This window comes from Haliotis rubra, unplaced genomic scaffold (assembly GCF_003918875.1).
Source record: "Haliotis rubra isolate DU_JTF1 unplaced genomic scaffold, ASM391887v1 Scf75, whole genome shotgun sequence".
Taxonomy (NCBI): Eukaryota; Metazoa; Mollusca; class Gastropoda; order Lepetellida; family Haliotidae; genus Haliotis; species Haliotis rubra.
In genome coordinates, this window is record NW_025767468.1 from 1,559,900 (window position 1) to 1,574,112 (window position 14,213).

Genomic DNA, 14,213 nt, shown 5'->3' on the forward strand with positions numbered 1-14,213 from the left:
CAGCGTTCAGCACTCACGTGTGTTAATTGTCAGTTCTATATTGATCATTTATTTATTGTGCAATTCCGATAAAGTTGCAGAAAATGAAATGTTGAACTCTTTATTACAGGACATACTTCACTTTTATGTTTATGACAGACCGGATGGTGTGCAATACATACGACCGGTTTACAATAATTATTTTCGGAACTTCTTATGATCATTGATGGAATGCAAGTTTATATAGAGGTCCCTGAACTCCTGTGGCTTCAAATTTCGAATACACGTTTATTTATTTGAACATATAAATATATGCATGGAAATATTAAAACTTCCATTTTATCTTATATAATATCATAAAAATAGCAATAAATCACAATATACAGAGAAAAGGGGGGTGCACAGTTCATTTTCACCCGTTTGAGAGTTTCAATGGTCATTTTAACTTTCAGGACAAAAAGGTGTGTGTGTGCGTGCGTGCGTGCGCACGCGCGTGTGTGTGTGGCGGTGTTTTAGCGCCTCTGGACCCGCCTATGATATATCAATAACACTATTTATGTGTTAAAGCAGACTTTGAAATTGAAGTTTTTCGATCACTTTTTACGAGGGGCGGTGGGGTAGCCTAGTGGTTGGCTCGTCACGCCGACATGCCGAAGACCCGGGTTTCTGTTGTCACCCGTCGTCATAATGCTGGTTTATTGCTCAAAAAGGCATAAAACCATACTTTCTCACTCATAGTTTACGAAAACTTAAGGTACATATCGTTTTTGAAAGTACAGTTGAACACTACTGTGTCGAACTTCCGGTTGTCACGAAGTAAAGGGTTGGTCCCTGCGTATTCCTTTCTTAGTCATTTTACGGTTATGTCGAACATCGGATAACTCGAACTATTTACTTATTGTTCTTCAGCTTCGACACGATGGTGTTATTTTGTATTATGATTTGTTTAGTATTTGAGTAGTTCGTACATATTATTAAATGCTTGAACAGTTCATGGGATTAGTGACCGTTAAAAAATCAAGGCTGGGTGCGGTGGGGTGTGTTTGGTGGTGATGATTTCAAGAAAGGGGTCACAAATTTTGTTCTGTGAAAGGGGTGGGGCATCAATTTTGAAGGGGTTGTACATGGCATCAATTTGTACACAAAATGGGGGTAGTTGATTCATTTTTGTACATGACATGCAGGGTGGGGTTCACTTACCTTTTGCATAATATTATTTTTTATTGGGGGGTTGCATTAACATTGTACATGCTTCTCCGGTAAAATCATTATCACCCCTACCATAAATTATGAACGGCCCATCAATACTAGTGGTATCCTCGAACTCGTCTCATCGTCCTGATGTCTATGTTTAATAATTGTCTACTGAAATAGGCATGTTGTCATTTTTTAATTAGCATGTTTCCAAACTGACTGAATAATCAATCGCGAGTGTGCATACGAGTAAAGAGCTATGTATAAATAGACACAATATACATATGGCAGGCTAAATTGGTTGCCTCTCGTTAAGGACATCGTCAAATGATAATGGTGCACCATTATATGTCAGAATAACCTTATTGATAGGCAAATGACAGTTTTATTAAATACTGGTGTGAATATATATTGGTTTTCTCTGGCCATAACTTCATTCTTGCATTTAGCCGTTGGCAAGGACAGTGGTTATTTGTTAGTACATCATGGTGGCGTGCGCCGTCTGCGTGTGTTGGATGGTTTCTAATTTTGAGACTTTCGAGTGCGTTCATGCGTGTGTTTAATGGTTTTGAGTTTGAATTTCTAATTTTGTTGATTTTCAATTGATTGCATTCAGCCTATATGTGAAACCTGTCGTCAAAACAGCAACATCGCGTATGTAATTTGACACAAACAGTGCATTACATTGTTAGGGAAGCGACGACAGTACTCATTGATGGAGACAAACAACATGGCTGCCTGGGGCGACAGCAACAGCACAAGTGACAACCACTCACCATGTGTAATATAGCCTGTCGGGCCACGTTCACTGCATGGGGCGACATGCAGCAACAACACTGCATGCGACGACAATATAACAAACAACAAACACGTAATGTCTTTCGGGAATTAACGAAAACGTCTGAACTAATCGCACATCTGGTGTAGTCAGTGAGTGAGTTTAGTTTGACGCCGCACTCAGCAATATTCCAGCTATATAGCGGCGTCTAGAGTAACTGAGCACATAGAGAAATGGCCTGGGATCAAAGGCATTGACAAGGTGATCTGTCGTCTGCGACATTTCCCGAAATGCTAAGGGTATGCTGGAGCTATTGCGGTAATATGTGTTATATTTTTCTAGTAAATTACCAATTCTAGTACTTTTGGGGTTGAGTCCTATCCTGGAGTCAAATTCACACCCTCGTTTTTGTTTTTTTGTTTTTTGTATCCTGCTCCACTCCATTTGATTTGATTGTAACCGCCGCAAGTTGAGCGTTTACTCGATTAGAGAGGAAGAATGAGTGAGTGAACTTAGTTTTACACCGCAATCACCAATATTCCAGCTATATGGAGGTGGTCTGTAAATAATGGAGTCTGGACCAGAAAATCCAGAGTTCAAACATCGTGACCATCGATCTACGCAATTGGGATACGATGACAACCAAAGTAAGTCAGCGAGCCTGACCACCCGATCTCTTTAGTCGCCTCTTACGACAAGCATGGGTTACTGAAGATCATTTCTAACCCGGATCTTCACGGGTCCAGATAATCCAGTGATCAACAGCATGAGTATGGATCTACGCAATTGGGATACGATGACAAGTTAGTTTGTTAGTAAGTATGGGTTGCTGAAAATCGAATCTTCACGGGTCACACTCTCGTTGTGAGACACAAAACACAAAGTCAATCTTTTGATTTATGCCTATTGATGGCTCAGTTGATCTGAGATATAGAGAAATGCAGTGAGTAATATGATTGTGTTATATATATTTTATCTAATAATGTGACGTTCTACTTGTAACAACATCGACACCAATACTGTTGGTAGGCGGGCTTACAGATTATATGTGCGCATAGTTTACTGGAAATAAACAAGACGAATCTTGTCTAATCTTGAAGCTTTCCGTGATAGTAATACATTTATAATGTACTTCTTATTATGATTTACTTATACATGTGTATAAATACACATTGTATGTATTACCACTTTACGATCTCACCGAGCACAGTCCTCTGTGAAACACTAGTCATTATCAACGAAATTGTGTCTCGAATACCCATGATGTGGATAAAGGGAGGTGACGTGTTGACGTCCTTTGGGTTATTTCGATTGTGGAATCTGCATTAGCGACATTCACAAATCGTTCCGAATGTAGAAACACTTCTATCATACGTATGTTATGATTTCCAGTGGTCGGTGACTGCAGTATGTTTAACAACGGTACCAAGTCTTGATAAGTAGATAAGAGAAACATATTTGTCGTATATGGCATTCTAAATGGCATTAATTGTGATTGCCTATTCATATTTGTCTTAGCCTGTTTTCAAGTAGTTATTAACAAACTATAGCTTTAGATTTGAAAACAAACTTTACATTCTTATTCTTTCAAAACTATTTTTAAGATAACTAATCATTAATTTCGTTCTATATCCACAACACCACGGAGGTGATCAGTTGATGTATAAATGTGACGAGTATGTGTCCGTTAGTTACCGCTGTCTCCAGGGATACGGTGCGGTGGGGTAGCCTAGTGGTTAAAGCGTTCGCGTGTCACGCCGAAGACCCGGGTTCGATTCCCAACATGGCCACAATGTGTGAAGCCCATTTCAGGTGTCCCAAGCCGTAAGGGGCGTAATATTGCGTAAAACTAAAACTCACGCACTCACTCACCCTCTCAGGGATAAGAATATAGGTATTGCGCCCATACACCGAAAACGTGTCCAGTAACGAGCCGGATGTCCAACGGCAATATTGCAGGTGTGTTGACCGAAATGTATATCATGTGCATAAAGAAATAACATAAATTCTGCAAAAGGATAACGTATTTAGTAAACAACAGATACATTATGTGTAACAGAAGGAATAAAATATTTAGGCATATGAATTATATAAAATGTTGTTTTTAAAATAGGTGCCTACTAACAAAACAAGCGTATGTTCAAATGAATGAAACATGAGTTTTAATTAAACAAAATGTTTAAATATTTTTTGTAAGACGCTATGTTCAAATACAACAAATATATATTATCAAAGTGTATAAAAATGAAATTAAAACAAAATGGCAAATTAAATGCCAACTTTGGCTTTCAAATAATACATACTATACCAACTTGGTGGTACTAACATATCATGGTTTAACGTTATTCTACGATTACAACCTACCACTAGAAATCAACACATCACTACGATGGGACTAACATAGACGTAGATGACGTGTACATGTACAGAGACAATTAATATGGCTGTAATAACATCACAGTTCAGGTGCAAATGAACTGCTAATGGTAACAACACGCTAGGCTAAAGTAGCACCAAATGCATATAATTACATAGATTCTCCGACATTGTTCTAGATACGTGAGTATGAAATATGGATAATAACATTTTACATATATCAATGGACAATAACAGCATGATTCTAGAAGATACGCATAGACTTCCAACGTTTATAACCATAATTGTTATATGCTACTGTAGATATCCATTGGAGATAGGAGGCTAAGGATGATGGTTAGAGAGATGCATGGTGTTGGTGAAATTAATGACAATAAGTTCCCAAGATACCGATGGCAGTACATGGCAAAGAAACATCTAGCTATAAATCGTAGTTGCCAAGGAGTCCTAGGTTCAGGAACGATTATCTCTGAAAATATATAATTTTGGGAGAAACAAATTTCTGCATTTGAACTGAAAAGGATACCCAATGAGGAGGCATATGTAGAGGCGAGGAATACTTTATTTGGAAGGGATAATAATATGGTTCAGATGTGACAGACTAGGTCCTCAGACGCTACCACGGGATCCTTACATTTGATGGCAGACGTTATCCAGACGTCTTGGATCTGATAGGGGACACTACCAAGGGGTCCTCAAAACTTATAGCAGACACTACACAAGATACTTTGGGTCTGATGGGGACACTACCTACGGGTCCTTGCATCTGATGACAAGGAGCCTCTGGGCAGCCTAGTTCCATGGGTCTGTTGCGCCTGCGCTAAACTTCCGTCAGTCTGAGCGTTAGCGCAGGCGCAACAGACCCAGGGAACCAGGCTGGCCTTTGGGCTGATGAAGAATGATGTTGCCAGTGTAGCCTCTCGGACTAGAGCACGTTTGACTAGCATCAGGGAGACTGCGGTTGAGACTTGCGTCCATGATTGCAGACCGGACGCCGGGAACAGCAGGTTACTTCCTGCTTATGGCGTGTCCCTGGTCTTGACTTTGGCGCCCACCAACCCATACAGGCTGACGTCTCTGGCTTGGCCTGAAACGTGCTTTGCTACATCAATTAGGCTGGTGAATCTCAGCAAGCTGGCCTCACCCTCACCATCGATCATCCCCATGACATTCCGTCCATGGCTGTCAAAGACTGAATATGTTTCGTCCTTGTTCTGCAACACAGCTGATGTCATGCCATCAAAGGTCATCAGGCAGCCCTTGCATCCTTCACTGAAGACTTCCTTTAAATGTCTTTCAATTTCAGAATTGTGGTCTCCATTTGCCGATATGACACCCTGGTGCTCCGGTCCAAACGTGCACTTGACTGGCCATCTGAAAGTGCCGATTCTGGGTTTGTGAGGCAGTTCGTCGAAAGCCAGAAACCTGTTTTGTGGAGCGTTGTTTCCCATGTCTGTGAGAATCTGTTCATGGAGTTGATCCCCGAGCTGAAGGATGTTATTTAGTGTATTGCTGGACCACATTCCCACCGGGATGAAGGCACTGACCACTACAGCCGTATATGCCATGCTGGTGCACTGTGTGCCTGCATTCTCAGCCCTGGAAAAGACAGTACTATATTAAGTCACTTGCTGCTTACCTCCTTTACTCACGGCTACACACGTCTATCTCTGGACGATTAAGATTATTAGTGTCCCACTACACGAATAACATCCACAACGTAGGTTTGTGGAAGTAAGTCCTTATCCATAAGAGTAAATTCCCAAAGAGATTTGATCCGGGATGGACCACCAATGTCCTAGAAATAATGCAAGCACAATAAAAGTGTCCAGATAAATAATTATACAGCTTTTCTCGAGGTAAATCCTAGACTATCAACTACTAAATAGTCTCTGAAATGAACACATTTTACAGAAAAAAACGCTCATAGTAAAAAAAAATATAATGAAAAGGAGACCTAAGACTTCCTGTGGAAATCTAGACTTGCGTGGGCTTTCTTGGATATATTTGCTTCAGGGTCTGTATGACAGACTAGGTAAATCCCAACATATTCCATAATACAACTATTATTCACGTGACACTTACGGTCCAGCGATCCCTGCAATTGTTCCCTGGTTGAAATTACCCATGACGGAATAGCGGCAGTCGGGCAAGCCTCCAGAGGTCACGGCGTCCTTGACCTGTGTTGTGGCGGACTTGGAACGGGTCGGCATGGTATCCCTATGATCCTGAATCAAGAGGTCTGAACAGGAAGTGATAACTGGGTGGTACCCAATGCCCCCACACCCACACGGCCCACTGTTTCCCGACCAGGTGTAGTCGTTCGGCTGGGGTGAAACACACCCTTCAGGTTTAAGTAGTGGGTTTTGACATGATGAGTTGGAATGGGGGCTACCTCCTCTTGCACTGGTGGTAGTTTTGGAGATCTGTGAAGTAGAGAGGGCATTGCTGTCTCAAGTTTTCAGTTGGCAACACCTCTTGGTATGTATACACAATTATACTAAACTGGATGATAAATATTTGGTTTTCAAAACTAATGCACGGAATGTTTATTCTGTTATCAGGTAGCGGGTTGGACAAGATCGTTTCTTTCCCAGCTGATAAACGAGACTGAATGATGAAATTCCAAATCCTAGAATGGACATGGACATGTAATTACATATATATATTTAACAAAATTAGTATGGTATTGCATTCAACTCACGTCGTGTCGTCTTCAGATTTCTCCTTATAGTAGGCCCCATCGCCCTCCTAAAACAATATAGAAATATACAAATAAACGTACTTACATTTAAACTAAATGCTTATGAATTTGCAAAAATATCAAATGACTGAATTCGCGTAAAACATGAGAAAAGTCGGCGACAATATACTGATACATTTTTCTTTTTCAAAGTGAAAACACTCAGGGCTTTTATATTTCATTTGCGTGAATAATATGTTTTCGAAGTCTGGAATACTTTCTGGTGAATCAGGGAATTTAAAGGAAATCCACCTTTGTATTATACAATCTTCGTGGAATCTCTGACTGATTTACATAAATGAATGTTGTTAAACCTCGGCAACTCTAACGCATCGGGATATGTTCCGTTAACTGAGGTCGATTTATCTCAGTTTTATGGTACAGAGAAACACGAATTAGTGCTGACACACACACACACATATGACGCAGTTTGAGGTGAAAAGAAAAAAACTAGATTTCTTGTTTTTCTGAATTGCTTTCTCACAAGGAATTAAAACAATATATATAGTGTCCTCCAGGCAAAGCATATGCCATTATGGTCGTTAAATTTAGTACCATTCTGAAAAACATAAGTTATACCCTATAGGTAACAGTGAACACTGCATTGTGATCTTCGTCCCTCCTTTGTCAAAATATAAAATAGAAACCAATGTACAATTTAAACGACACAAACTTATAGGTTCAATGTTATGTTTTATCGAACTGAATACGACTGTCTCATTGTGTTGGCAAAATTAGTTAATATAAGGAGGAATGCATACATGGACATCATCCGGGCATACAAGTGTTTCCTGTATATTTGAGTAAACCTACCTCAATATTCCGCAAACATGGGAAGCAGCGGTTCAGAAAACTGCGAGCAACATTTGAAGCCCACTGCCTTGCACGCTCTCGGATGCTTCGTCTAGCCTCACGGTTCCGTGCTTTCTTCCCCATTATCTTATGATGATAATATCACTTACGCGATTCAGTAAAAGTGACTAGGAATAGAACAGCACGTTTCGCATAGCGCGCTGACGAAACTTCTGTAACAATGACGTGACGTCACAATACCGAATAGTGAAAATTTGAAGTCTAGTTAACACGGAAGCGGATTCCAGTTATTACCTTCACTTATGCACGAATCTATTTCTGTCATTGTGTGACTCAAGTAAGGTCAAACCAGTGTTTTTGTTTCTGTTGAGGTCGTTATTTCTCTCGACCGGGTTTGGTATATTATACTATATCACCGTTATGTGACTTCATAGCAGTATACTAGTATTTAATAGGTTCGCTCAAAAAGTTTACTTTCAGATTATACGGTTTTAAACTTTTCGGAACTTTTCATTGACGTGTGTTGATATATTGTGATATCAAGAGACAATCAAAACCATTCCACCAACGTCTCAGTCTGTAAACCGAAATTCCCAGTGTGCTTAGTGTAAAATGCTTAGCTAACCGGCTTCAGAAACAGAGAAGAGGGATGTCATTTGATTGTGACGTCATGGTAACAATGACGTAACAATAATCTGCACGTACTATCTAAGTGATCAAATTCGTTTCATCGCCACTCACTGAATACTCCCGGTTATGCTTGGCCTAGTGATAAATATTGAAACTGAAGAAAAACATTTTACAACCGTTCTGTCCATTGATAATCAAAATGACACATTTAATAAGCATCGCATTATCGATGAGTGAATGGAATAATCCTTTTTATCCATTTTATGTTCTTCCTCTATAAACGATTAAACGCTCAGCTTGCGGCGGTTACAGTCAAATCATTTTCCCAATGGAACCACCAACGGCGATACATGAGCATACAACCATACAATCTAAATAATTAATCAAGATGACAGTGACATAAATGTGGTAAATTGTTTACATTGTTTCATGAAGTAGTCTTTAGTGAAAGAGTTTAGTTTACGCCCCACTCAGCAATATTCCAGCTATATGGTGGCGGTCTGTATAATCGAGTCTGGACCAGAACATCCAGCTGCAGTGATCAACAACATGAGCATCGATCTACGCAAGTGGTAAACGATGACATGTGTTAACCAAGTTAGTGACCCTGACCACCCGATCCCGTTAGTCACCTCTTACGACAAGCATGGGTTACTGAAGATAAATTCTAACCCGGATCTTCTCATGATGTGGTCTTTATAATGTTAACAGTACAATAAAGCGTCGCTTGTACTTTTAAAGTCACACAGCAATTAACTCTAATTCAGCTGCAATACCAACAGTGTGTATAAACTTCCCTTAGTACATTATACCAACGACAGGTTTCTGTAAGGAGATGAGGGTTCGATGTTGAGAATTGACAAATGAATATATTTTTAAGATAAAGAATTTGAATTACTTTTAAAATATATATTTATAATGTAATCCTTTCGGACTTCTTAGTACGAAAAGTAGAATCTGAACCTATAGATATAACCACACTGATAAAGAATTACAAGTAGGTAACCTATCTTTACAGGTATGCAAAATTAAACTTCTTATTGATAGCAAATATATTTAGTGAGTGAGTGAGTGAGTGAGTCTAGTTTTAACCACTACGTTACCCTACCCTAAAGATATTGAGTGAAGCTACATTGGTTCTGATTTTAAAAACACACCCGACAATACTCTTAATGTCAAGTGTGGTTGTCAAATTGTTTATTTTTGGCAGCCCCAGCCATATTTAGAAGAACGAGGTATCTTTAAAGCTCGTATTGGCTTGAAAACCTATGTTTTATTAGGACTGCATATCTGTTAAAATCATATTTCTTAATACAAACCATGAGCATGGCATTTTTCCAAAACCATGTGCAACACTGTATTTTTCTATCAGACAAAATATTATCAGTCAGAACATTATTGTTCTTTGATATTTTAAGACTTTCTTAAAATGTTGTGATTATGTATATTTTGTTTATATATCATTGTCATATCTGAACTGTGCTTGTATTATTAGCTGGGTCGTACGGAATTTGTTGTTGTTGTTGTTGTTGTTGCAACGACGGTTTAGCGCCTTGGAGATGGCGAGAATCGGTTATATCAAACATAACAATGCAATGGTAACCTTTGCCTAATGCAAATATAAAACGCTCCATGTTTTTTTTTAGCCTTCCATCAAATGAATATGTTATCAAGCAAGGTGTTGGGCAAGGTAGAGTCTTGTCTTCCTGGTTTTTCCTTGTTTTTATTAATGATTTCATATGTGAACTTAGAGATTTGAACAATGGCATTTGTGTAAGTGGCATTAATATCCCATGTATTCTATTGGCTGACGACACAACACTTGCTTCCACCTCTCCAAAAGGTGTTCAATCATCACTTGATACTATTTATAGCTATGCTTGTAAGTGGCGTCTAACGTATAACGGTTCTAAAAGCACTTGTGTCATTTTCTGCAAATATAAGAAACGTCTTGGTAATTATTCTTTCAAATTTGGTGATTCAGAAATACCAATAAGTGATTGTGTTAAGTCTGGAGGCATTTTACTTTCGTCTGATCTATCCCCAAAATCTAGAGTATATTCATACTGCCAGAAAGCACGACAATCTGTAAATTCTCTAAAAAGTCTTGGTTTAAATTGTAAAGATCTCCACCCTACTTCTTCTGTTAAAATATGGAAAAGAATGATACTTCCAACGAGCTTTTACGGTTGTGAACTTTTACCCATTCTTCGAGGTAAAGATTATGACCTGGTAGAAAGTACACAGAGATATTTTGCCAGATGCATTCAGGGTTTCGGTAAGCGCTTTGCCTCTGCTTCAGTGCTAGGTAACCTTGGATTGTGGAGCATGGATGGTTATATAGATAAATGTAGTCTTTCAGTGGCATTTAGAAGTTGTACATAAATGTAGACTATTATTTCTCGGCAAGCTGTGCAACAGCAAGTGTAACTCTTCATTTAAGGATATTTTCTGTGTACATTTAGCCACCTTTCAAAACAGAACAGCTGTCTTACACAGTATATGTGACACACTTATTCAAACCAGTTTAAAATACAATCTCTTCAATTATCTTAGTGACTATCTCGATTTTTGAAGGTTTCCATGTAAATCGTCATGGCGAAGAATAACTATTAATTGCATAAATAAATCTGAAACTGAACGATGGATTTCTCACGTGTGTGTAAGGCACGATATGAATAGATATCGCTTTGACCCACAATTTCTTTGGTGTACATAGATTGTATTGTTTGATGTATTTTTACCCACAGTTTAAAGATATATTAAAGTTTTGTGTACAAATCAGCTCAAGGGAAAATTCTCAAAACATTGTGAACTCTGCAAAAAGATATTGTAATGATTATGACTGCCATATAATTTTACACTGTGAACACTATATGTACAACAGAAATAATTTCTTTTCAAAACTTATAGATCTCTTTAATGTGGATGTTTATGTACAAATACAATTATTATCTGAAGGTGAAATGTTGTCACTATTTTCTGGGGGTGAACTACTAGTTACTAACGATATTGATGAAATGTCATGGAGATGTATGATTGTCCTCTTCTGTAAATACCTATATTCCTTGCTTCCCTCACTTAACTGTGCATTCTAGACCTTTCATCTTTTCTTTGTACATATATATGACGATATGAATGTGTTGTGAATATATTGCTGTGATTATGTTGCTGTAAATATTTCATGTACATGTTTATAATGATCTTCGGAAAATAATCTGGAGGAAATAAAGAGATTCATTCATTCATTCATTCAATCATTATTGAGTGAAGCTACATTGGTTCTGATTTAAAAAACACACCCGACAATACTCTTAATGTCAAGTGTGGTTGGCAAATTGTTTATTTTTTGATATTTAGAAGAACGAGGCTTATCTTTAAAGCTCGTATTGGCTTGAAAACCTATGTTTTATTAGGACTGCATATCTGTTAAAGTCATATTTCTTAATACAAACCATGAGCATGGCATTTTTCCAAAACATCGTGCAACACTGTATTTTTCTGTCAGACAAAATATTATCAGTCAGAAACATTATTGTTCTTTTATACTTTAAGACTTTCTTAAAATGTTGTGATTATGTATATTTTGTTTATATATCATTATCATATCTGAACTGTGCTTGTATTATTAGCTGGTTCGTACGGCATTTGTTGTTGTTGTTGTTGTTGTTGTTGTTGTTGTTGTTGTTGCAACGACGGTTTAGCGCCTTGGAGATGGCGAGAATCGGTTATATCAAACCTAACAATGCAATGAAACCTTTGCCTAATGCAAATTTAAAAGGCTCCCTGGTTTTTTAGGCCTTTCTTTCAGTGAAATAGCAACTCGGGTTCTCACACACATATATATGCACTATCAAGCTGTCTTTGATTCCATCGCTCGGTATAATTATACCCAATATATCCGTGACACAGGAACACATCTAGAGTACCCCCGGGCCAAATATCAGTCACCTCACAATACTGGCACCTCAGTGTCAGCTCCGACAGTGTAGTGACTGATGACACTTTAAAATGGCCTGCCTTACAAGTTACAGTCAACAGACACACAGACAGGTCAAACGGTCGTCACTCAGAAATGAATTAACTCCTTTCAGACTTGTGTTTCTCCGTGAGTTATTGGTATCCTTGGTGTCGGTGTGTATTCACAGTTAACAAGCCTGGCAGCTACTACAGTAAACTGGGGTCGGGCTATTGTGATCTATGCATGCTCACACTATACCGGGATTAACCCAGTGCAACTGTTGCCCCGTCAGCTTTCAATGTTGTTTTCTCTACAGTGTTATACTGGGACGATGTGGTGGATATATAATATATACTACGTAGATAGTGCAAATTTCCATAACTACTTGAACACATGATATATAAATTTTATCCTAATTTGATATACTGAAACACTTGAGTGGGTGAGTTTTAGAAATATATCAGCAATATCATGGCGGGATACACCTGAAATTGGCTTCACGCATTGAACCCGTGTGAGGAATCCTACCCCACCCGCCAACGAGTGAGTGAGTTTAGTTTTACGCCGCTGTAATGACAAATTTCTCGTCTCGCGAATTGTCTTGCTCAAACGCTCATTTTCTGAAAAAGTAACATGCACGTGCTTCACAAAATGAACGCATATAAAAACCGTATAAAAGCAGCTCATGACACAAGGCATTGTCACCGAATAAAAAAGCACACAAGAAAAATGCCACGCCTGACCGCAGTACACACAGAGAGAGAGCCGTAGGAATGACCCAACAAGGAGGGTCACATGCCTTCATCGCGAGAACCTTGGCTGCACCCGGGTATGCATCACCAGGTTGTTTCAGCGTCTCCGCCAGACAGGGCAGACAGTAGACAGGCCGAGAAGTGGGAGACCGCAGGTGACCACGCCCCAGGAGGACCGCTACATCTGGGTAATCCACCTCAGGAACCGCTTCATCCAGGCAACAGCAACGGCAACAACGGCATTTGCATCGTATCAGTCGACAGACAGTATCACGACGACTGCGTGAACATGGTATTCGAGCACGACGTCCATGCCATTGGCTGGTACTGACACAACAACATCGGCGTAACAGGCTCCAGTGGGCAAGGCAACTTCGACGTTGGCAAGTCCGAGACTGGTCACGTGTCCTCTTTTCGGATGAGAGCAGGTTCTGCGTATTCACAACTGATGGCTCATGTGTTTGTTTCCTTTTCATTTCTTTATCATTGTTATTTCTGACTTGTGTTTATGTTTAAATAATGCAGGAATGAATACTCTAATGAAATATAATATATTTTGTTGAAATCTTTTTTGTTGTCTTTTAATTGGCTTTCGAAACTAGTGGTATACGTTCTTTTGGACGGTAGTTAAGTACGTTACTCTGTCTGTACGTTACTGAGAAAGTGTAATCCCAAATATAGCATAAGTTTTATGTTACATTTGACTACTTTCTGAAAGGAATTGTGTTTTCAAGTTTTCTATATTTCTTTTGATAAAAATCTCAGAGGAACATGAAAGTGGCAATTTCACATATGGATGAAAACATATTTTGATTTTACGTTTTAAGGAAATCATTAACGGAAATAACTATTAATGTTCTCTCGCAGTTGAAATTTCGGTACTTTTGTATGAATATGTTTTAGAATTAAATATAAATTTCGTTATATTTGGAATAGATTAACCGCGAAAACAAGATTGTGGTTTAAATCATTTTCATAACAATAAAA

General features: G+C 38.8%; 1 protein-coding gene across 1 annotated transcript; it reads right to left on the minus strand.

Annotated features, from left to right (window-relative positions):
- Positions 1–6,423: 6,423 nt before the first annotated feature.
- Positions 6,424–8,055, minus strand: LOC124260050. Its single transcript, XM_046694288.1, has 3 exons — positions 7,884–8,055; positions 7,032–7,078; positions 6,424–6,753 (listed from the first exon to the last, which is right to left on the minus strand). The coding sequence occupies exons 1-3, from the start codon at positions 8,004–8,006 to the stop codon at positions 6,561–6,563; spliced, it is 363 nt and encodes a 120-aa protein (XP_046550244.1). The 5' UTR covers positions 8,007–8,055; the 3' UTR covers positions 6,424–6,560.
- Positions 8,056–14,213: the final 6,158 nt, after the last annotated feature.

Excerpts from the sequence above, each read along its gene's own strand:
- LOC124260050 (XM_046694288.1), bottom strand. The coding sequence starts at position 8,006 with ATGGGGAAGAAAGCACGGAACCGTGAGGCTAGACGAAGCATCCGAGAG. Across the intron at positions 7,079-7,883 it reads CATGTTTGCGGAATATTGAG|GAGGGCGATGGGGCCTACTA; the intron begins GTAGGTTTACTC and ends ATATTGTTTTAG. Across the intron at positions 6,754-7,031 it reads AAATCTGAAGACGACACGAC|ATCTCCAAAACTACCACCAG; the intron begins GTGAGTTGAATG and ends TCTACTTCACAG.